Source organism: Pogona vitticeps, chromosome 8 (assembly GCF_051106095.1).
Source record: "Pogona vitticeps strain Pit_001003342236 chromosome 8, PviZW2.1, whole genome shotgun sequence".
Classification (NCBI taxonomy): Eukaryota; Metazoa; Chordata; class Lepidosauria; order Squamata; family Agamidae; genus Pogona; species Pogona vitticeps.
The window spans coordinates 2,228,518-2,250,250 of record NC_135790.1 but is presented as its reverse complement, the minus strand read 5'-3'; the positions used below and the strand labels follow the sequence as shown (position 1 = coordinate 2,250,250).

Below are 21,733 nucleotides of genomic sequence, written 5' to 3'. Positions count from 1 at the left end.
TGGCTTTTATGAAATCATGAGAAGAGCTTGGACGGATCAAAGCCAAGTTCTACCTCCTCCTTCGTTTTGTTCGCATCATGGTTGATGGTTGACCCGATGCCTCCCGGAGATGCCCCTAAATAGGACTTGGGTACAACAGCATGCGAGCATCCTCAAGTCTTGTCCAGTTTGGAGGCTACGGTCTCTGAAGTGCTTTATATGGGGTGCTTGCATTTCTTATTTTTTAGGAGAGTGCCGCGAGAGGGAAATGAGAGGGGCAGGGTCCGACCTTGTGGATTGTGAAGAGTTGTGAGTAAGAGAAAGCCCTCTGTTGTGACCAAAAGGAGAATCTCAGAGGAGGAAGAGAAGGCAATGGCATCTCCTATAAGACCTTTGGGTACTGTGGGTGGCATATAAGTTAAATTAAATAATTAAACAAACAAACAAACAAATAAATAAAAAGGTGAGGTGCAGGAGCCAGGGTGGAAGCCAGGTGGACACAGCCAAGTCAAAGCTGAGGTTGTCTTCATGGACACGATCCAGACAAGTCTGCTTTCCTCTCTCTCTGTCTGTCTGTCTGTCTGTCTGTCTTATTCTCTCTCTCCTGTGGAATACAGAAGCCTAGGGCGGTAATTTGCAAACTCAGTGAATCAAGAACCAGGTGGGCTTTAGGGCTGAGGGGTTCTTTCTGGACCCCTTTTGGGTCTTTAAAAATCAGATCAGATCAGATCACCTCAAATCAAGCACACTTTCTTCCTCAAACCTTTACTTCATTTTTGGGGGGTGTCTCTGTGTGTGATATAACATAATTCATTGATAGCCAATAACACAGTGCCATGTGTACAATGCCTTAGACGTCCAAGACACAGCGGAGGGACAAACTGGCAGTTGCGAGGGGGGGGGGAGCAGCTCTGAGTCTTATTCATTCATTTTTAAAAACAGGTGATAACTATTTTTTGCCTGACCTTTAATTTCTTCCCATGGGTATACTCTGGCTTGGCTTCAGCCCAGAATCATTGACCCGATTTCTGTCATGACAGAGTTTTATCATTTTGAGGGCACGTCCCAGACTTCTTCTCTTGGTGAACATGGGCTTTGTGGGTGAGCCATGATGGAGGACGAAATGTTCAGGTGGTCTTTTTACACCTTGAATGTGACTAGGACATGGCTGGGGGGGGGGGAGGACTTTAAAAAACTCGGTGTTAGGTTTTTGTGTTTCTTTTTGCCATCTTGAGATGAAGAAAGACTGCTTTTCAAACCTGATAATTTTTTTATTTAAAAAAAAACAAATTTCAAACGTGGATGCTATGTGATTCTTTGTGAACAATAAACTTTTTCTTTTCTATTTCACTACGACCTGTGTCTGTAGATTTCCTCTCCCAGAGCTTAATTAGCTCCTGTGCTAAACCGCTAGGTACTCTAATTAACTAACAATGTGCCTTCAAGTTGGTTCCAACTTATGGTGACCCTCTTTCGTAAGTACAGAGAGCTCAGGTGTGGTTTACCACTCCCTTTTTTGGCGGGCGGTTGCTTCCCCACCCTCTGGCTCTCCCATCTCACAGAGCTCTCTAACCAGCCACAAAATTTTCCAGACACGCGGTGGGTTTCCCAAAGGGAGCTCAGCATCTCTCTGTGCAGAAACACACATCGGATGTTCTGTCGTTTATTTCTATTTAAGGCTAAGAGCTTTGGATACAACCTACGTGTCTGGAAAATGTTCCGTGCTCAGGTTTTTGAGGAGGAGGGAGTACTACGAGTCTTTCCAGACCAACGAGTGAGAACATTTTCAGGGGTTGGGGGCACATTGAGGACCTCAGGGGTAGAGAACTGTGTTGGAAACTGAACATCCCCTTTTCATTCATGTTCTCTCTGGGCAGGTCTGGGAAAGACTCATCTTAGAAACCCAGGATAATCTGTACCATGATGTGTTGAGGATACACACATGTTGAACTTCAGCCCCCATCATTCTCAGCCAGCTTGGCTCATAGATGGGAGATGGGAGGAAGGACCTCAGCCCTACATGAGTCTACAACAGGTTGGAAAAAAAGATGGGGCCAGCATTAGAAGTCAGAGCAGTTCTCCAAAGCACAACAGTCCATGGCTTCCCAAACACGCAAAGGAACCAGCCGCTTTTGAATCCACTTGTCAGAATTCGCTCCAGCATCAGAGGCTTCTGGAGCCACAGAGTTTATCCTCTCTTCCCTAGCATTCCCTGGCGATGCTTCTCCCCATTTCTGTGGCCCTCCCGAGAGAAAGCCGCCTCGCCCTTGAAGACAGCCAGGAGGATAGTCCTTGTGTCCTTTTCACCCGACCCGGTTGGAATGGCTGAGAAGCACTGCTGGTAAATTTCGAGGAAATCAAAGGAGGTCCTTCTGCATGTCATTGCTGGATGGTGGCATCCACAGCAGTGGGAGAAGGTCTCTTGGCTTCCTCTTGTTTTTTCTTCTTTTCTTGCTGTGGATATCTTTGCGGTTCTTGGGTAGGAGGGCTCTGAGAACTGGGTTTTGTGTCCCTAGTTGTGCTTCTTTCTAGTCACTCTTTTCTCCCTTCTTTTTACTTGCCAACCAACCCCAAGCACATCTGGCGACCCAAGGCTGGGAATGGCTGTTCTATAGCCATGGTCTAACGGCTAGGACACCTTCACGAGGCCCTGACTCATGCAACTCATCCGATCCTTCATTGACTTCTGCAGCTGACACGAACATTGCCAGGAAGCCTGCGCTGAACCAGGATGGCCAGTGTTGACAACAACGTTGTCGTTTTCTCATTGCATTGCACTGCATTCTCTGCCAGCCCAGCCACCGGCACCAGGGTGCGGATCAGCCCGTAGGTGCCATGCGTCTGGAGAAGGCTGTCTCTCGGGAAAACACATAAATGATATAATTCCTCAAAGTGCCACAAGATTCTTAATGGTCTTGAAGCGGCATTTTTATTTATTTATTTTTGGCTTACAGTGACAGAAATAGCCGAGGACGTGATTTTGACTAGGACAAGTCTGGCCAAGGAGGAAAAAGCCAGCGTGGCTGTCAGTATGGGAGGAGATACTGCTGGATAGCTCAGGGGTTTAATTATCTAGTTTGTGGAGCCAGAGGTTGGGAAGTTCGATTCCCCCACTGGGACCTCCTTGACAGCGGCTGGGCATGGTGATCTGCAGGGTCCCATCCAGATCTGCCGTTCTGAGATGATGATGATGATGATGGACAGCACAAGGATTTACGTCTCTGGCTGCAGAGCCAGAGGCTGGCAGTTCAATCCCCCCCCCCTCCGGGGCTGGGCTTGATGATGATCCACTGGGTCCCTTCCAGCTCCGCAGTTCTGAGATGATTATAAGGCTATAACGATTCAAGCAGCCATTGAGTGGAAAAATCAAAGAAAGAGAGAGAGAGAGAGAGAGAGAGAGAGAGAGAGAGAGAGAGAGAGAGAGAGAGAGAGAGAGAGAGAGAGAGAGAGAATGGAACGTGAACCGGAAGTCTGAAGCGCAGACAAAGCAGTAGCACCCCTAAGGCTTCTCCCGGCGCGCGCATGCGCATCCCATCCCAGCGGCCGCCGGTTGGTTGACCTGCAGGAAGAACTTGCCAAGTTGACCCGGAACCGGAAGCTCTGAGCGTCGAAGTTGCGTGCGGGGACCATTTTCCCTTCTTGTCTGATTCAGGGAGAGACGCTATCGCGGCCCCGTCGGGAGAGACACCGGCAGCCTTTCCGCGGTAGTAGCGGAGCCCGGAAGGAGAAGCAGCCGCCGCCGCCGCCATGGCGGACGTGACGGCCCGGAGCCTGCAGTATGAGTACAAGGCGGTGAGTGAGTGGGGGACTGGCTGGGGCTGGGGCTGGGGCGTCTGCCACCCGGGGTGGGGGTGAACCCCCTTGGCAAGGCCCAGGCGTGGGGATGGAGAGGGCGAGCAGGGAAACGCGGCTTCCCCCAGCGGTGCCGTGTACTCCAGCACCCATCATCCTCGTCGTGCCAGATTATAGTTGTGGCTGGGCACTACACCAGACCTGCAAGAGTTATTCATACTCATCATAAGCTAGTCTATGTGGTAATAGAAAGGTTACGAGGAGGATCTCCTCATAAAACAGCAGGTTGGAAGAGATTAAATGTTCATAGTAAGCAAGAAATGATGGGAACATTTGAAAATGTGTGTTTCACTGACTTCTCTGGAGTCCCTAACGGCATTTCCTTGGTCTCTTCCTCACCCCGGCCCACCTTGTCCTGTGATCCTTGCAGAACTCTAACCTCGTCCTTCAAGCGGATCGGTCCCTGATTGACAGGACCCGCCGGGATGAGCCTACAGGAGAGGTCCTCTCCCTGGTCGGGAAACTGGAAGGCACCCGGATGGGGGACAAAGCCCAGAGGACCAAGCCCCAGATGCAGGAGGAGAGACGAGCAAAGTGAGCCAAGAGTCTTTCCTTGGTGTCTGTCGTTTAATCGTCTGATGGAAGTTTTGAGTTGGTTTGGATCAATGAACACTCAAAAGAGCTTCATGCTCACGGTGTTGGATTTTACGTTGCTGAGCAGTCAAGCTTCTGTGCAAGAGTGGGAAGGGGATGAAAGGCCCTCCAGAGTGGCTTACAAAACCCATCCAAAGTACCTGAGAGACAAGGAAAGGAATTGGTAGAGGAGAAAAATGATGGCCGTGGTTGATTCACTTGTCCAAATGGGAAGGAGAAACCCACTCTGGGTCTGTTTGTGCTCAGTTTTGCACCCTTTCTTGTGGTCTCTCTCTTCTGCTCCTGGGCTGTCTTGTTTGCTGGCTTCTTCTTTTCTGCCATTTTTCTTCTTGTTGTGCTTTTGGTTTAGTTCTTCTCACATTCTCTGAGGGTAAGGATGTTCTCTGAAAGCTCTTTAGAGAGAAATAAACCAAATCATCATCCAGATGTGCTAGATTAACCATGCAGGAGGTTATGTGAGCTGTAGCCCAAGTTGAGAAAGGCTGGGGTGGATTATTCAAGCACTCTTCAGAGTAACAAAGCTTGCATGAAGAAGCCGAATAACCTCCCAGCTCTGGTGTTGGGGGGGGGAGCCTCCCTTGTGAAAAATGAAACCCAAAAAATCCTTCCATCCTGTTTCATTTGTGATCACAAGAAATAGCTTTAGGTGCCTGGCTGTGAAGCCAGAGAGTGATTCTCCACGGTGCCTCCTTGATAGAGGCTGAACTTGATCCATAGGGCCCCTTCCAGCTTTGCAATTCTAAGATGATTATTATTATGAGGCACATAACCTGTCTGTTCATGTGGTTGACATCTGTAAGCCATTCAGAAGTATCCTCTGCATTTACTGACTCCCTTTCCCTTTGACCTGCCCTTTCAGGAGGCGGAAACGTGATGAGGACAGACACGACATTAACAAGATGAAAGGTTACACTCTGCTGTCTGAGGGCATTGACGAAATGGTGGGAATTATCTACAAACCGAAAACAAAGGAGACCCGCGAAACCTATGAAGTTTTGCTCAGCTTCATTCAGGCAGCTCTGGGTGACCAGGTGAGTGAGGGACAGGTGTTGTCGTGACAGTTTGTGCTCTAAGCCAGGGGTCCCCAAGCTCCGGTCCACAGCCCATTGCCAGATCTCCCAACCCCCCTCCCGCACTCCCCCTGGATTGCCTGTGTTTTTTCTGGAAGGATGATAGCCACAAGGTTCTTGACAATCAGCGTGCCTGCTGCCGCTGAGCCTGTTCAGTGGGCGGTTTCTTAACCCATCCACAGGTTTTGAAGCAAAGTGTTTCTGTGCTTCTGCCAGCCTGAGGATATGGTTCCTTCCCTGCCGCCTCTCGGTGGCCTTCCTTTGGATCTCTGTCAGCTGACACTCCTCTGAGTTCGCCCCTTTCTTACAGCCTCGAGACATCCTTTGCGGGGCGGCTGACGAGGTTCTGGCTGTCCTGAAGAATGAGAAGCTGCGGGACAAGGAGAGGCGGAAAGAGATTGACCTACTTCTGGGACAGACGGACGACACCCGTTACCATGTGCTGGTGAACTTGGGCAAGAAGATCACAGACTATGGCGGGGACAAGGAGAACCAGAACATGGGTAGGTCTTGCCCCTCGGCACCTCTCTTTCCTCGGTTCCTCATTTGTCCGTTGAAATCAGAATAGAGTCCTTCGTTCTTTGATCCGTGTCTGTTCCCTGCCACGTTCTCTAAGGAGATCACAGAATTACTCAGAAGTTAAATCAAAATGAGAGTGTGAATGAGTGGATAGAATGATGATGATAAGAGAGAGAGAGCTCTGCTTGCCGCTGGTGTTTTCTTCCTGGAAATTGAGCCATGAAGGTACACAGGCTGAAAAAAAAAGATTCCCTACCCCTGGGTTGAAAGTGTCTGCTGGATCTGTTGGAGACAAGCGGCTGGAGTAGATGGTGCTGAGCCCAACCGTCCCGTGGTCTGCTTTCGTCTAAGGCCACTTTGTGGCTCGGGTCCTGGCTGGCTCCTCTCTCTCTCTTGAGTTGAATGCCAGGTACCGTCTTCTGTGCCCCTCTGAGCCACTTTAAATGTAGGTGAGCCTTGGCATGCCAAGAACTGAGCTCTGCGCGTGGGGTTGCGTTCTTGGTTTAAACAAAGAGCGGTTGGGGCCCAGCACAGGGTTGGCATTCAGCTCTGGTCAGGGAGAAGGCCGTGACGGCGGTTCCCCTCTGTTCTGGAGTAAGCCACCCAGTCTTGGAAGCGGAGCATGTGACCTGAAAACTCAGTAACTGGTTTTGATCTTCCTTTTGCAGATGACAACATTGATGAGACCTATGGGGTGAATGTGCAGTTTGAGTCAGATGAAGAGGTGAGTCCACAGGCACTCTTGTTTGGCAAGGAACAGGGGGAAGGGGGCATGCAAGGCCCCGAGAAGCCAAGCGTGACCCCCTCGCCCCCCCTTTCTTGAGGTCATGCAGAGGAGGAAAAGGTCTCGAGTCTCTTGCCAGCATGGTTGTGGAGGTGTGTGGTTGTTGGCATCCAGCAGGCACAAGAGACACGGGTGGTGGTGGTGGTGTTCCTTCTGTTAGGGAGAATATGGGGAATGGATAAGCTGAGTGAAGTAGATTTGCCCCCATGCTTACCCACTCCCCGAGGGACTGGTTAACCTGATACCACTTAACAATCATCACAAGCTGAGTGATGATTTGAATCTGACTCTCCCCATTCAGAGCCTCACATGATGTTACTATTACCAGTAAAGATGACCCCATGCCTTGTTTCCTTCAGCCCTTTTTAGGGAGGGGGGGACAGGGGTGGATGATTTGTCCTAAGAGTACTTGATGTGAGGTTAGCGCGCTGGCTTGGGGTTGTTATTGGCGAGGGTCTGACTTCCTGCTCTTGCTTTCATGGGGAACGGGGGTGGCTGCCTTCCAAGTTTTCCGGCACCTAGATTACACAACAAGAGCCCGTTTTGTCTGGGGGTCTCCTTGACCCAAGCTCATCAACCAGTGAGAGACATGATCTGGTCCGCTTCCGGCACTGTTCTCCTGCTTTTCAAAGTTCAGTCCCTTTGCTGTGCTGTCGTCATACTCCTAAATGGAAACATTTTAAGGTTTGGGGAATGTTGGCAGAGCTTTCTGGAAAGGCCACTAAACAGGAGTCCTCTTGACCCAACAGGAGGGTGATGAGGATGTCTATGGAGAAGTCCGGGATGAAGCTTCGGACGATGACATGGAAGGAGATGAAGCGGTCGTTCGCTGCACTCTTTCGGCCAATGTGAGTCATTGTGGAAGGAAAAAAACCCTGAAACCTACAGGGTTTTTGCCATTTGTACTAAGGTAGTGGCTGACCACACAGCTGTGTGTTGTCAGTCACCAAGTGTGAGTGTTTTTATTGGGGGTAATGATCTGAATAATGGGGAGCTCCCTTACCACTACGTATGCAAAACATTTTATTTATGTATACATGCATGCATGCATGCCACCTCTCTCCCCATAAGGGGACCCAAGGTGATTCACAATATTAAAAGGAACAGCATTTTTAAAAACACCATAAATTAAACATTAAAAGACACATTATAAGCTAATTAAAATGGAACTGAATGATTAAAAGCAAGTAAACATCAAACACTGTCTCAGCTTTAAAAAAGTACTCCGGGGTTCCGTCATGATTGTTACCAAGCCTGCCTGAAAAAGTGGGTCGTGGAGGAAATCCGCCACGTGCGGAGAGACGTACCAAGCCTGCCGCTGGCTTCACGTAGGGTTTCTGGCCTCTTCCGAAGGGTCGGCCTTCCATCAGCGCTTCCTTTGCTCTCTCTTCTCAGCTGGTGGCGTCGGGTGAGCTGATGAGTTCCAAGAAGAAAGACCTGCACCCCCGGGACATCGACGCCTTCTGGCTCCAGCGGCAGCTGAGCCGTTTCTATGACGATGCCATTGTGTCCCAGAAGAAGGCCGACGAAGTCTTGGAAATCCTGAAGGTGCCTTGCTTGGTTCTGTTCCTTTGCTGATGTGGGAATGATCCTTCCGTGGGTTTTACGTGACCCAATACATTTATTTTATCAATTGATGGTGTATACAAAGACGTCGAGGCAGGGAGGAAGGCAGCCGTCTGCCCCTCTCCTCATGGTAGAAAACCGAGCCTTTCCTAGTTGCTCTGGCTTTTGGAATGGCTCCTTCTGAACGGGGGGGGGGGGGGGCGGACACAAAGATGGAGGGAATGATGCTTGCCTTCCGCTTGAGGTTTTCCAGTCGTGATCCTCCAGCTCCTTCCCTTTCTCAGGCCTGGCTTTGGGAGGTCTTTCTTGACTCGCGTGTGCACTACCGTATGCCTTGGTTGGTCCCTCTCTCCCTGGCCACACCTGTGTAAGGAGGAGCGGCTCTCGCTGGGCCGGAGGTGCGACCTGTTCCTCTTTCCTCTCTCTGCAGACGGCCAGCGACGACAGAGAATGCGAGAACCAGCTGGTCCTGCTGCTGGGCTTCAACACATTTGACTTCATTAAAGTGCTGCGACAGCATAGGATGATGAGTGAGTGCGTGTGTGTGTGGGGGGGTTGCTCTGCGTAGAGAACGCCACAGGTTGGCTTGCCATGGAGGTAACCCAAGCCTGTGGTGCGCGTAGAGGACTTAGACGAGAGGCCGACTATCATTTCATTTCATTTCTGATGGGGGACGGAGGAAGTGAGAGGTGGCCAGGGTCCCTCTTGCAGCTCCTTACATTCTGTGACCCGCTCTGTGGATGAGTTTGCCTTGTTCCTTTCTTCCCCTGCTCACGCCAGAGGACTTAAGAGGGGGGGTGTATTTGTGCCTCACTGTGAACGAGACACCATCAAAGCCAAGCTGCTGCACATTGTCGTAGTGTGCTTGTTTACTGAGCGGTTTCCGTTTCCCTTCCTACTCCTGACTGGAAGGGGCAAAGGGAGATTTAAGAAAAATCACTGCCACTATGAAACAAACAAGGACCAAATGTGCTTGGAATAGTATCTTATTTGACCCTTGGTTGAAAAGTGTAAGAGGCACCAATGGGTCTTCTCCAAACTGCAGGGCAATGGAGAATCTGTGGGTTGCTGTTGTTTCTCTTGTAGATACTGGAGTGCTTTAAAACAGGGTGGATGAAAGTATATCCTGTGTAAACTGAGGTATAATTATGGTGGGATATTTATTTAGAATGAGTCTTTACAACTGTGAATATTGGCATGTGTTAAAGATGGCGGGGATGTCATAGAATTCCACATCCAACACCAGAAGTGTAATAAAGAGTCCATATCCAGCTTATATGAGGTGCATTGAATTCCTGAGGTTGCAGGGATGTGTGCGGTTTTGATTACTTTTTTCTGCCAGCTTCAGGTGCTACTGTCCCTTCTTCTCTTCCCAGTCTTGTACTGCACCCTCTTGGCGAGCGCTCAGAGTGAAGCCGAGAAGGAGAGGATCATGGGAAAGATGGAATCCGACCCAGAGTTGTCAAAGTTCCTGTATCAGCTGCATGAGACGGAGAAGGAAGATTTAATTCGGGTAAGGTTTGACGATCCTCCTGTGAAGCTGGTCAGGACAGTGAGAGAGTGAAGCTGTCTAAAAACGGGCCCCATTTGAATGGCTGATTTCCGGTTCAGCTCACTGTCGCTTGTTTTTTCTGTCTTGTGCTGAGTTCAGAAAGGCACTGATGAAGCTGAAGAATTTGAAATGTTTTAAATATGGAATAAGCATGCCTTCCTCTGATTGGGAATGGCAGCTAGTCATTTCACATCCATAGAAGCATCTGAAGTCTGTGATAGTACTATGTATTCTGAAGTACACTTATTAGGAGAGAAGTATATTTGGCATAGAAGCTTTAGCAATGAGATTCCCCAACTGATATTGGGAGATGCTGTCTATGAAGAAAATATGATTGCTAGTCTTTGGAAGCAAAATCCAAGAAAACAGGTGTATAAGGAGGAGGGGAGATGAGAAAAACTAGCTCATAGGAGAAGAACCCAAGCCCTTGCCGAGTTCTCCAGGCCCTCTGATTTCTGAGCTCTAATCCGTGCTGAGTGGCCGTTTTGTCTCCCCTGCTTCAGGAGGAACGCTCTCGCAGGGAACGGGTCCGCCAGTCTCGTATGGACACAGACCTAGAAACGATGGATCTGGACCAAGGCGGGGAGGTATGTTGGTTTCCGGGAGGGTTCTTGCGGATCTGGGAGCTCCTGAACCGTCTGAGCTGGGAGGCTGCAGGAGTGGCCCCATTCCAGGCGGCTGGCCGGTGGGTTGGAAGAAAAAGCCTTCAGCCCCTTTAAACATGAAAGAAATGGACTGTCAAGCTGCCCTCTTATTTATTTCTTGCCTGGCTTTCTTCGATTTCAGGCGTTGGCCCCTCGGCAAGTTTTAGACCTGGAGGACCTTGTGTTCGCCCAAGGAAGCCACTTCATGGCCAACAAACGGTGCCAGCTGCCGGATGGTTCTTTCCGGAGGCAACGCAAAGGCTACGAGGAGGTCCACGTCCCGGCCTTGAAGCCCAAGCCCTTTGGTTCAGATGAGGTGAGTTTTACGAACACCCCCTTTGGATGGGAGATCCTGGGGCCTGGCCTTTGGGGAAACCACTGCTCATTCACGGCCTCACCAGCTGTGCTGCCTTCGGTCGTCCTGGATCATAGCATCCTTTGAGTTGGAAGGGGCCTTCAAGGCCCTTGAGTCCAACCCCTTGCTTAAGGAAAGAAGCTTGGTCAAAGCAGATCGGACAGAGGGGGTGTGAAATGCCTCCAGCCTTGGAATGCTCACCCACCTCCCCCTGAGGTCATGGGTCCCCTTGTACTGCTCTAACAGTTAAGAAGTTTCTCCTGATATTCAACCGACATCTGGCTTCTGGAACTTGAAATTTACCAATGTATTTTGGTTTGCATATCATCACAACCTGCATCGGCTGTTGTTTCCTGGTCTATCAGGGAGGTAGCCATGGGTTTGTGTGAAGCTGGCAAGAGAAATCTAATGTAGTAATCTAATGAGCAAACCTAGAAATGGCAACGTTGTCTTAGGAGTAGGACCAACTGGAGCATCTTAGGGAAACCTATCCTTTGTAGCATGTTCATCGTAAGCCTCAAGGTGTCCTGACAGGTCTTCCTCGGGTGTTCATGCCATAAAAGCAGTGCCACCATGGAGGGAATTTTGTCCCACAAGCCTCCCTTTCAGAAAGAGGATACCCAGAGCAAAGCTTACCCTGAAGATCTCAACATCTGAAAAGTGGACAGAGGGCTTAGTAGTAGCAGCCCCCCCCCCCATGTACCTCACCCTTGATCGCTGCTAATCAGTCAGATGAACAAATTGATACATGGGGAATACAGACCCAGTATACTTTGTCCCACTTCCTGTCGCCAGCCTGTCACTTGCTTCAGATGAATTATTATTTTTATTTGCTGCCCAGTTGAGGGTTTTTTTTCCACCTTCCTTGCTCTTTTAAGCCTTCTTCCACATCTGCCTCCACGAGCAGAACAGGGACCCAAGCCTGTTGTTTAAAACAGCTGTGGGAGGTGGCCATGGTCTAGAGCCACTGCTGTTCTAGTCTTAAAGATCGCATCTTGCACATTTACCGTGGGTGGGGGTCGTCACAGCCATGGTGATTTCTGTTTCTCTCCTTTAGCAATTAGTTCCGGTGGAGAAGCTCCCCAAATATGCGCAGGCTGGGTTTGATGGGTTCAAAACACTGAATCGGATTCAGAGCAAACTGTACCGTGCCGCACTCGAGACGGATAATAACCTGCTTCTGTGCGCACCCACGGTAAGTGTTCTTCTCTTAGCATTCATTGGGGCTATAGCTGATGGCCCCCCAGTTTGCCCTTGCTGCGGTTTTTAGTTTTTCAGTCTAGCTCTTTATGGATGAAAAGTGTGTCCCTATGGTTCTGTGCATGAAGCAGGCGAGCTGGGATCTTCAGCTGCATTTCCCTCTGTATTCCAGGGTGCCGGGAAGACCAACGTAGCCTTGATGTGCATGCTGCGTGAGATCGGGAAGCACATCAATCTGGACGGCACAATCAACGTGGATGACTTTAAAATCATCTACATTGCACCCATGAGGTCCTTGGTGCAGGAAATGGTGGGCAGCTTTGGCAAGGTAAGGTGGGAACCCGCTTGGCCCTATATAACGGGAAGAGGAAGGAGTGGATGAGGGAGAAGGGGAGTTGGAAGAGATGGGGGACCAGCGTTCCCAAGGTCTTTTCCACTCAGCTTCTTTACTGGGCTCTTAGAGTAATACAGGGTGCTGTATAAAGTATCAGAGGTCCCTGCTTGTGTAGTGGGTAATCTAATACACAGAATAAAGGGGGTGGGGAGAGAGAAAGTTTATGTACAGGCCCAGACTGGAAGTAGTCCTGCCCTGTTGCGCTTTGAATGCTTTAAGGTGCTTTATACACTTTTTAATTTTGAATTATTTTAAACTTCTGCATTCCGATCTTTTTGCTAGCGTCTGGCCACCTACGGCATCACGGTGGCTGAGCTGACTGGGGACCACCAGTTGTGCAAGGAAGAAATAAATGCAACCCAGATCATTGTCTGTACCCCAGAGAAGTGGGACATCATCACCCGCAAAGGAGGGGAGCGGACCTATACTCAGCTGGTGCGGCTTATCATCTTGGTGAGTCGCTGTCGGAGTCTCTCTGGTCACCTTGGCAGGAAGGCCCTCCTGCTTCTGCCACACCATGGTGATGCGTTGGACTGGGAGAACAGATGCTCAGGCTGGCCCCTCTTCTGGCACAATGGTTTGGGGGCTCCCTTGGGGGGATATGTAGAGTCACCACGTCCTTTCCTTTTCCTGCAAGCACCGTTTAACGTGTCCGTTTTGTCTAGGACGAGATCCACCTTCTGCATGATGACCGGGGCCCTGTCCTGGAGGCCCTGGTGGCCAGAGCCATCCGCAACATTGAGATGACCCAGGAGGATGTCCGGCTTATTGGCCTTAGTGCCACCCTCCCCAATTACGAGGACGTGGCCACGTTCCTGAGGGTGGAGCCTGCCAAAGGCTTGTTCTACTTTGACAACAGGTAGGGACCGTGGCGCTTTGGCTGAGAGGCGAGGAGTCCCCTTGAGAGGAAACCCGGAACTGGATCAGAGGAGTTCCATGGTGTATGAGAATTATATCATCAATAGATACAACTGGGGAGGGGGATAGCCCTTCAGCCCTGCTTGTATTTGCTGGTGAGGTTGTGTGTCACAGAGTGAATTTTGTGAGGAACATCTTGTCTTCTGTACATCTCACTGCTCGGCCGGCCTTCCCCCCCCCCCCCCCTTTGTAGCTTCCGCCCGGTGCCCCTGGAACAGACCTATGTGGGAATTACGGAGAAGAAAGCCATCAAGCGCTTCCAGATCATGAATGAGATTGTGTACGAGAAGATCATGGAGCATGCCGGGAAGAACCAGGTAGGATCACTTGGGAGCGTCTTTTGTTTCTCTTCGCCTGCTGTGATTGTCTTGTGTCAGATGTATTGTTTCTGAAACTTCAAAAAAAAAAGTGTAGAGTGGCATTAAAAAGAGGAATGCGCTGAAGTGCATCTTCTCAGTCTGTGACTCTCTCAGTGTCCTTTCCACCCCTGCTTGCCTGATGCCTGACCGCCCCGGAGCCCTGATCCTCGCTTTTGCTTTCTCCTCTGGGCCTCTAGGTGCTGGTATTTGTCCACTCCAGGAAGGAGACGGGAAAGACGGCCCGAGCCATTAGGGACATGTGCCTGGAGAAGGACACCCTGGGCCTCTTCTTGCGGGAGGGTTCCGCCTCCACCGAGGTCCTGCGGACAGAAGCTGAGCAGTGCAAGGCAAGTCTCTCTTTCTTGGTTCATTGAAAGTATCACTATCCTGGTAATTTCAGAAGTAGCTACTGAGCTACAGAAAGCTACTAAATGAATTACACAGTGAAGAAAAGATGAGTGAAAAACATCACATCGCAGTATCTTGGTGAAGATTCTCAGTCCCAGCGGGTAGGAGATGTTGGGGGTCTCCTACCAACTCTCCCCAGACTGAAGAGACTGCTTGGATGAGCAGCAGAATGTTTCACTCTAATAAGAAAGAAGTCCCGTTGCGAGGACTCAACTTCCAGATCACATAGCAGTGAAATGAGTGGATAGAAGAGCCAGAAAAGAACACCCATTTGTTTCCAAAAGCCAACCAAAATTATGGCAGGTCTTTACCTTTCCTGGAAAGTCTTGCTTGGCATGGTTGGGCTACTCCAGAAATGGCATTGCTGCTTCTGGAGGCGAGTATCATCATTATCATCATCATCATGTATTGTCTAGTCAGTTCTGTCTTATGGGGACCCTTTCCAGGGTTTTCCAGTTAGAGAATACTCTGAGAAGTGCTTTGCCCTTCCTTTCCTCTAGGGGGCACCCTGGGACTGTGCAGCTAGCCCAAGGCCACCCAGGCTGGCTCTTTTCCCAGGAGGTGGGGGATCAAACTCCCAACTTCTGGCTTTACAGCCAGGAACCTTACTCACTTGAGCTCACTGACCTCTGGAAAAGGTGATCTGTGAATCAGGGCCTCCTTAAGAGATCTTGAATTTTCCCTTTCCCGAGTGTTCTCTCTTTTTAATTGACACAAGTGCAGGCGATTGGGAAGACTCTTCTCTTCTGAGTCTGACGCTGGGAATATCATCTTCTCCTTTGCAGAATTTGGAACTGAAAGACTTGCTGCCTTATGGCTTCGCCATTCACCACGCAGGCATGACCAGGGTGGACCGAACGTTGGTGGAAGATTTATTTGCAGACAAGCATATTCAGGTACTCGAGAACTTCCGTCCATCGGTGTGTTTGTTTTCTTTACCACCAGGCTAACTAAAGAATTTCCCGGTAAAGGTGATCCTTATCCAGCAGTAGTTAAATGCTTTCCATCTTCCTGGGTACTCTAGAACGCTCTGTATCAAATGGAACGGTAGTACAGTACTGTACCTTATTCCGTGACTATGAATCAAACGCGTTTGCGCGATGCTGCTGCAGGTGGCTGTTCTGTTGTTTTCAGGCCAGATTGGGTGCTGAAAGCTGTAGGGCTCTGTCCAGAAAAAAAAGACACTTTGTGCAGATGTTTCTGGCCCCTTTTCAGTTGTAGCTGATGAACTGGCTGCATAGCTTAATTTGATAACGGCAAGAGGTATAACTGAGATGCTTCTCTTTCTTGGCTGTCCTTCCTAGTGCTTGTGTATCAGTAAAGAAAACCAGAAGGGGGAACGTCTCTGTTCATCCACAGGAAGTTGGTCATGTTAGTAGGAGACATGCTCTTTGTTTTGTTTATATGCTGCTCTGTGACTGCAGGCACTATTCTGGGCAGTTTACAACACAGTAAAATAAATAAACATATAATAATAAACTTCTGAATAAACAGTCAAGAGATTGTCACGACTGGGGAGGAATTACAGGGTTCTCAATTTGGGTCCTACTTTAGAAAAGAGAACAGGATGGATGTCGGGGGTCAGAGCTTAACTGGGGAACCCTTTTGTCCCTTGCCTCTTTTCACTCCCCACCTTCTCATGCTGGCTTATTTTTTGCTGATGCCTTTTCTGAGTATAAGTTCCTGTTTATTGATGGGTTTTTAATTATTATTCATAGGCCCACATAATGAAACTTGAGTGATTGTACATGTTACGTTATCATATTGGGTGGCGATTCTAATCTTGAGCGTGTCCATTCGGTAGATGGCCAAAAAGGTTGAAAATTCCTTTTGTACCGGAGGCACTACTAACCCACCGGGTCTCGGTTGTGCTTCCCTTTCAGGTTCTGGTCTCTACGGCAACCTTGGCCTGGGGCGTTAACCTGCCGGCTCACACGGTCATCATCAAAGGGACACAGGTGTACAGTCCAGAAAAGGGCCGCTGGACTGAGCTGGGGGCCCTGGACATCCTGCAGGTAAAAGGATACACCTTAATGGCTTTTGTGGGTTAAGAGTCACCCTCTCCAAGGGGAATCAAGGTTCTGGCTCCCCTGGAGAAGCTTACCTGAACATGCCTCTTCCCCTCTTGCTTCCCATGAACGGAGCAACAACGAAGGAGGTCAGGGGGAAGGGGTCTTTCTGTTGCAGTATCGCCAGGATACCGAAGAGGGCTGGAGTGTTTTCTCTGTACTGTTTTATCTTAGACAGTGCAGAGTCTTCTCTGTGGATTTGGGGTCCAGCTGTGCTGGTCCATGGGTCCTCAGATTCCCCTCTACATGTCAGACTCTGTGCTTGTTTAGATGCTGGGTCGTGCCGGGAGACCTCAGTACGACACCAAGGGCGAGGGAATCCTCATCACCTCCCATGGAGAGCTGCAGTATTACCTCTCGCTGCTCAATCAGCAGCTGCCCATTGAAAGCCAGATGGTGGCCAAGCTCCCAGACATGCTCAACGCAGAGATCGTGCTGGGCAACGTCCAGAATGCTAAGGTGAGGAAACGAATCCTGTTTGAAGTGGGGGCTCCCCTCTTACTAGAACTGGGGATCGGTCAAGTGCAGTCTGGAGTGTCTCACTTGGGTTTTTTTTTAACGTGGGCTGGGCCACACTCCCAAGGTCCAGATGTGGAGTGGTTGCAGCCCTTGGAACTCAAGAAATCAGCAAAAAAAAAAGGGGTTACCCCCGATGAAATGTTGTGCATAAAGCAAAAACTGTGTAGTTTTTAATTTTGGAATCTGGGTTCTCAGCTATGTGTGAAATGTGCTACCATGGGGGAGTAGCAGAGGTGGATGGTTGGGAGAAGGTCTCGTCTGAAATCCTGTCATAACTTTTGCCTGAAGAAGGCTGGTGCCATCATCCCAGTGGCAGCAACCTTTGACAGTTAATAGACTTCCTCCTCCCATTCCCCCAGCTTCCTGACAATGGAAGGATTTATGAGGGAACCCTGGGAGCCTTGAGACAGAAGTAGGAAGGTTCTAATTTCTAAAAAATTGCCCTGCTGGTGACATTGTGAGCCTTCTGCAGGTGTAAGCACACCTACAGGATTTCAGCTATTGTCTGCTCTTCCCTGAAGTCTCTCGCTTTAGGTCAACCTTCCCCAACCTTCTTATTGTAGTCCATCCTCCAGTGGACAACAGTAACCATAGTGGCTATTGCCCATGCCAGTTTCTCTCTCTCTGTCTCTGTCTCTCTCTCTCTCTCTCTCTCTGTGTGTGTGTGTGTGTGTGTTTGTGATGGAGATTATATTCTGACACCTATAAAGGTGTCCAGGTGAAGAACACTGGCTTGCTCTGTGTTGGCTGAGAGTCCAGTTCTCATTTTCTCTTTTGATGAGTGAATATTTCTGGGCTGTGTGCTTCCATCCACTATTTCCATTTCAAGAGGAACCAATTGGGCCGTTAACTGCTTCCTCCGAGAGATGTCTTTTCAGCATCCCTTTGAGCGATTTGTGATGTCAGCACGGCTCTTTGCCCCTTCCTTCCCTTTTCCCTTCCAGGAGATGAGGCTTGACAGATGTCATTCTTACTGCACTGTAGTCACGGATTCTGATACATCTTTCTTGTTTGATATAGGATGCTGTGAACTGGCTGGGCTACACTTACCTCTACATCCGAATGCTGCGTTCCCCCACTCTCTACGGGATATCCCACGATGACCTCAAAGGGGATCCATTGCTGGACCAGCGCCGGCTGGACTTGGTCCACACCGCAGCGCTGATGCTGGACAAAAATAATCTGGTCAAGTATGACAAGAAGACAGGAAACTTCCAGGTGAGGAATGGAAGAGAGCACGAGTCGTGTTTACAGAGTGTGTTCTGGCAGCTGAAAGCAGTGGATCTGGTTGCCCGTTCCTCTGCTTGCCTGATCAAGTCTCTGTCTTCCAAAAGTAGTGCTTCTCTGACCGGCCTTGGAAATGTTACTTTTTGGGACTGCATCTTCAAAATGCCACAGCTTGATGGCCAGGCGGGCTGGGTGTTTCTGGATGTGGTTGTTCAGAAAAGAAAGACCTTTCCCAGCTTGGTTTGTTCTTTGGTCTTTGTGACAGAGAATCGGCATCTCTTTCTCTTCTCTTCTCTGTTTGCCCAGGTCACCGAGCTGGGCCGTATCGCCAGCCACTACTATATCACCAATGAGACCGTGCAGACCTACAACCAGCTGCTCAAGCCCACCCTGAGCGAGATCGAACTGTTCCGAGTCTTCTCCTTGTCTTCGGAGTTCAAGAACATCACTGTGAGAGAGGTATGAGCCCGAAGAGCCATTGAGCGGATGCCCCAGTGGGCGCTTCCTCCTCTCGTTCCTGTTGTTGCAGAGATTTTCTTGGCACAAGCAAATGCGTTTCACATAAGGCAGGAGGGCTTTTCTCCTTGACTTTTACTGAAGAAGACTCAGAAAGGGTTATTTGAGCCTCGGTTTCCTTCGTTAGGTGTCCAAACTTGACCGTGCTTGTCTGGCATCTACTTCCATTTCCCGAAGGATTTAGTGGAGGGTCAAATGAACCAGTTTGCTAATCAGCCCTCTATGGATTTATCTCTCTCTCTTTTTTGGTTGATGAAAGTTCTCTTGGGTTTTTTTTGGTATACTAATTTGAAACAAAATCCTAACAGAAAGAAAGACAGGGATTGATTCCTCATGCCTATATGTCGGTATTAGATTGGCAGAGTTCTGTGAGCTGCAAAACACAAGATTTGGGGTGGGTGTGGTGGTTCCCCCCCCTTCTGAAATGCCATGATGGTTGTACTTCATAGAATCCTAGAATCGTGGAGTTGGAAGGGGCCTCTAAGGCCATTGAGTCCAAACCCCCCTGCTCAAGACAGGAATCCCAATCAAAGAAGATCTGACGGAGGGTGGTCCAGTTTCCTCTTGAGGGCCTCCAGCGTTGGAGGGCTCACCACCTCCCGAGGTCATGGGTTCCATTGTCGTACTGCTCAAACAGTTAAGACGTTTTCCCTGATACTCAACTGAAATCTGACTTTCCATAGCTTGAGCTCATTGTTGCATGTCCTGCACTCTGGGATGACCGAAAACTGATTCTGTCCCTCTACAGGGCTACCTTTCAAATATTAGAGAAGTGCTATTTGTATTCAGACTTCAAGGGAATGAGTCGTGTTTTATCGTTGGGGATGAACTGTTGTGTTGCCGTGCTCACTGGAAAGCCCAGTTCATACGAGGCATCTTGAGTCCTCTTCCAATGTATGAATTTTCCAGCACGGGCCTCTGCACTCAAGACCACGGCTTCCTCCTTCTCTCTTTAACATAGTTTTAGGACGCGGGCCTGATAAGAGTGTGATCCTCGATACAGTGGTGCCTCGCATAATGAGTGCACTGTTTAACGACGAATCCGCATAACGATCTATTTTTTTAGATTGCTAATGCGATTGCATTGCGATGTTTTAATGGGTAAAACATCGCATTGTGATGATCGGTAAGCGTTTTGCTTACCAATCTTCGCATTACGATGTTTTTTGAACAGCTGATCGGCGGTTCCAAAATGGCCGCCGAGTGCCCAAAATGGCCACTGCAAGTGTTTTCGCGCCCTGCCCTCGCTTACCGAGGGCGCGAAAATGGCAGCGCTATGGAGGAACTTCGCTGGTGAGTTTGGGCCCCATAGGAACGCATTAAACGAAGTTTAATGCATTCCTATGGCTTTTTCCGTTCCGTTTAGCGATGTTTATGCAGGGCACCACTGTACCTTCTTTCCTAATCACGGTTTTTTTTTTGTTCCCAGGAAGAGAAACTGGAGCTGCAGAAGCTGCTAGAGAGGGTCCCGATCCCTGTCAAAGAGAGCATTGAGGAACCGAGCGCAAAGGTCAGCCCAGCGTTTCCTCCTTGAGAACGTGGGTCCCTCATGAACAACGTTCCCTGAATTTAAAGAGCATGGGAGCGGGGAGGGGTGTGTGTGTGTCTACTCGTCAGTTAGCATTGTGTGGGTGCCTCTCCATTTCCACAGAAGCCACGTACCGTGTGTTTTCATTGGAAACCTGGCTTCGCTCTTCCTTCCCTACTTGGGGAAGAGGGGAAAGGAGCGGAAACCTCTCTGATCCTGCTCAGTGTGCTGGTCAGGGATCCTGGCAGGGGTTCCTCTCCTTCTCACTGTTCCGGGGGGGGGGGGCGAGGAAGGAGCTGGGCCTCAGAAACAAGGAGCTCCTGGGTCTGGGTTTGTTTAAATTGTCAGTCTCCCAATTTAAATCAGACCCACCCTGCAAAAAAAGGAAAGAAGGGGGGAAAAACCCATGGATTAATTTTCCTGCCCCTACACCCCAAGGGAGGGGAAGATTGGTTCCGGGGCAGGGGAGGGTAAACCTTTTCTGGTCTCTTCTCCCTTTTTTAGATCAACGTGCTCCTCCAGGCTTTCATCTCTCAACTGAAACTGGAAGGCTTTGCTCTTATGGCAGACATGGTGTACGTCACTCAGGTGGGTAGCCGTGCCAAGAGCCCCTGGCACGGCCTGGCATGAGTTGTGTCGGGGATCTAGAAACTAGAATGCTTTAGAAAATGGGAGTGACAGTTGATTGGATGCCTGTTCGTGTTTATGACCTACATTAAAAGCTTTTTGAGAGGCTGGGTGTTGGTTCCTTGTTCTCCTTCCACCACAAACGTCGTCCCTCTCTTTTCCACCCCTTCCAGTCTGCTGGGCGGCTCATGCGTGCCATCTTTGAAATCGTCCTGAATCGCGGCTGGGCACAGCTCACAGACAAGACTTTGAACCTCTGCAAGATGATTGATAAGCGCATGTAAGTGGCAGGATCTCTCAATCCTTCACATGTTGTAGACTTTCCATTTAAGTAATTCATTGCAAGGACTCCGCTGCGCTTCCCACTCTTCATGTCTTTCTACTCGGAGATAAGTTCCAACAAAATAAGAAGTTTCAGGCTGGGAGTAACGTGGGTTTCTCGATGGACGTAGAAGAAGGCTGGCCAGTACGAGAAGCCTTGCGTTCTGGAGAAAGGAGGCCACACAAATCTGGTCTTCACCAAATGAAATTCTGGGCAACTCTTTAAAGTGTTTACTTTGCTGGCAGAATGCTGGTGCATTGGAAGGAGGAGTGTTTTACCTTTACTGTGTTGTTTTGTCCAGGTCTGTGGGTTAAAATGGAGGCAGAATATCTTAGGTTGGGGGAAGTCCTGTACTCTTGTTATGCACAGGCCTTGTGTGTCCTCCCAGCACCTCAACTAGTGGCTGATGCATTTGTTGACAGTGAACGGGATCTTTGCTATCCTAAGAACCGGATCCTGGCTTTTTAGTAAAAGCAGAAAGTTACTGGATCCCAAAGATCTGTTCTGTAAAGGCAGTGGTAAGACTGCAGCCTTGCAGTCATTGTCCAAGGATCTGGTGCTATGATGTCAGAAGACCTGGTTGTTCATTTTTGTACTTGTGGTGGGAGAATCCTGGCCCGTCAGATGGGTGGAACAGCCGGTCAAGCATCTACTCCATTCTTCCGAGCAGCAAACCCACAACCTGAAGTCAAAGAGCAAGGGAAGCCTTGTGAGATTTCAGGTTGGGAAGA

At 49.4% G+C, this 21,733-nt stretch overlaps 1 protein-coding gene across 1 annotated transcript in view; it reads left to right on the top strand.

The window, feature by feature from the left end:
- Positions 1-3,597: 3,597 nt before the first annotated feature.
- Positions 3,598-21,733, top strand: part of SNRNP200 (small nuclear ribonucleoprotein U5 subunit 200) — a 34,245-nt gene continuing 16,109 nt past the window's right edge. Inside the window, exons 1-25 of the mRNA XM_072978948.2 lie at positions 3,598-3,771; positions 4,202-4,365; positions 5,285-5,456; positions 5,806-5,998; positions 6,683-6,738; positions 7,548-7,646; positions 8,194-8,346; positions 8,795-8,894; positions 9,741-9,877; positions 10,420-10,503; positions 10,703-10,876; positions 11,973-12,110; positions 12,288-12,443; positions 12,792-12,962; positions 13,175-13,368; positions 13,621-13,744; positions 13,984-14,133; positions 14,980-15,090; positions 16,078-16,209; positions 16,534-16,722; positions 17,803-18,000; positions 18,316-18,468; positions 19,955-20,035; positions 20,558-20,641; positions 20,854-20,960. Of these exons, the coding sequence (XP_072835049.2) occupies positions 3,727-3,771; positions 4,202-4,365; positions 5,285-5,456; positions 5,806-5,998; positions 6,683-6,738; positions 7,548-7,646; positions 8,194-8,346; positions 8,795-8,894; positions 9,741-9,877; positions 10,420-10,503; positions 10,703-10,876; positions 11,973-12,110; positions 12,288-12,443; positions 12,792-12,962; positions 13,175-13,368; positions 13,621-13,744; positions 13,984-14,133; positions 14,980-15,090; positions 16,078-16,209; positions 16,534-16,722; positions 17,803-18,000; positions 18,316-18,468; positions 19,955-20,035; positions 20,558-20,641; positions 20,854-20,960 (3,365 nt within the window). The 5' untranslated portion in view covers positions 3,598-3,726. The remainder of the gene's footprint in view (positions 3,772-4,201; positions 4,366-5,284; positions 5,457-5,805; positions 5,999-6,682; positions 6,739-7,547; positions 7,647-8,193; positions 8,347-8,794; positions 8,895-9,740; positions 9,878-10,419; positions 10,504-10,702; positions 10,877-11,972; positions 12,111-12,287; positions 12,444-12,791; positions 12,963-13,174; positions 13,369-13,620; positions 13,745-13,983; positions 14,134-14,979; positions 15,091-16,077; positions 16,210-16,533; positions 16,723-17,802; positions 18,001-18,315; positions 18,469-19,954; positions 20,036-20,557; positions 20,642-20,853; positions 20,961-21,733) is intronic.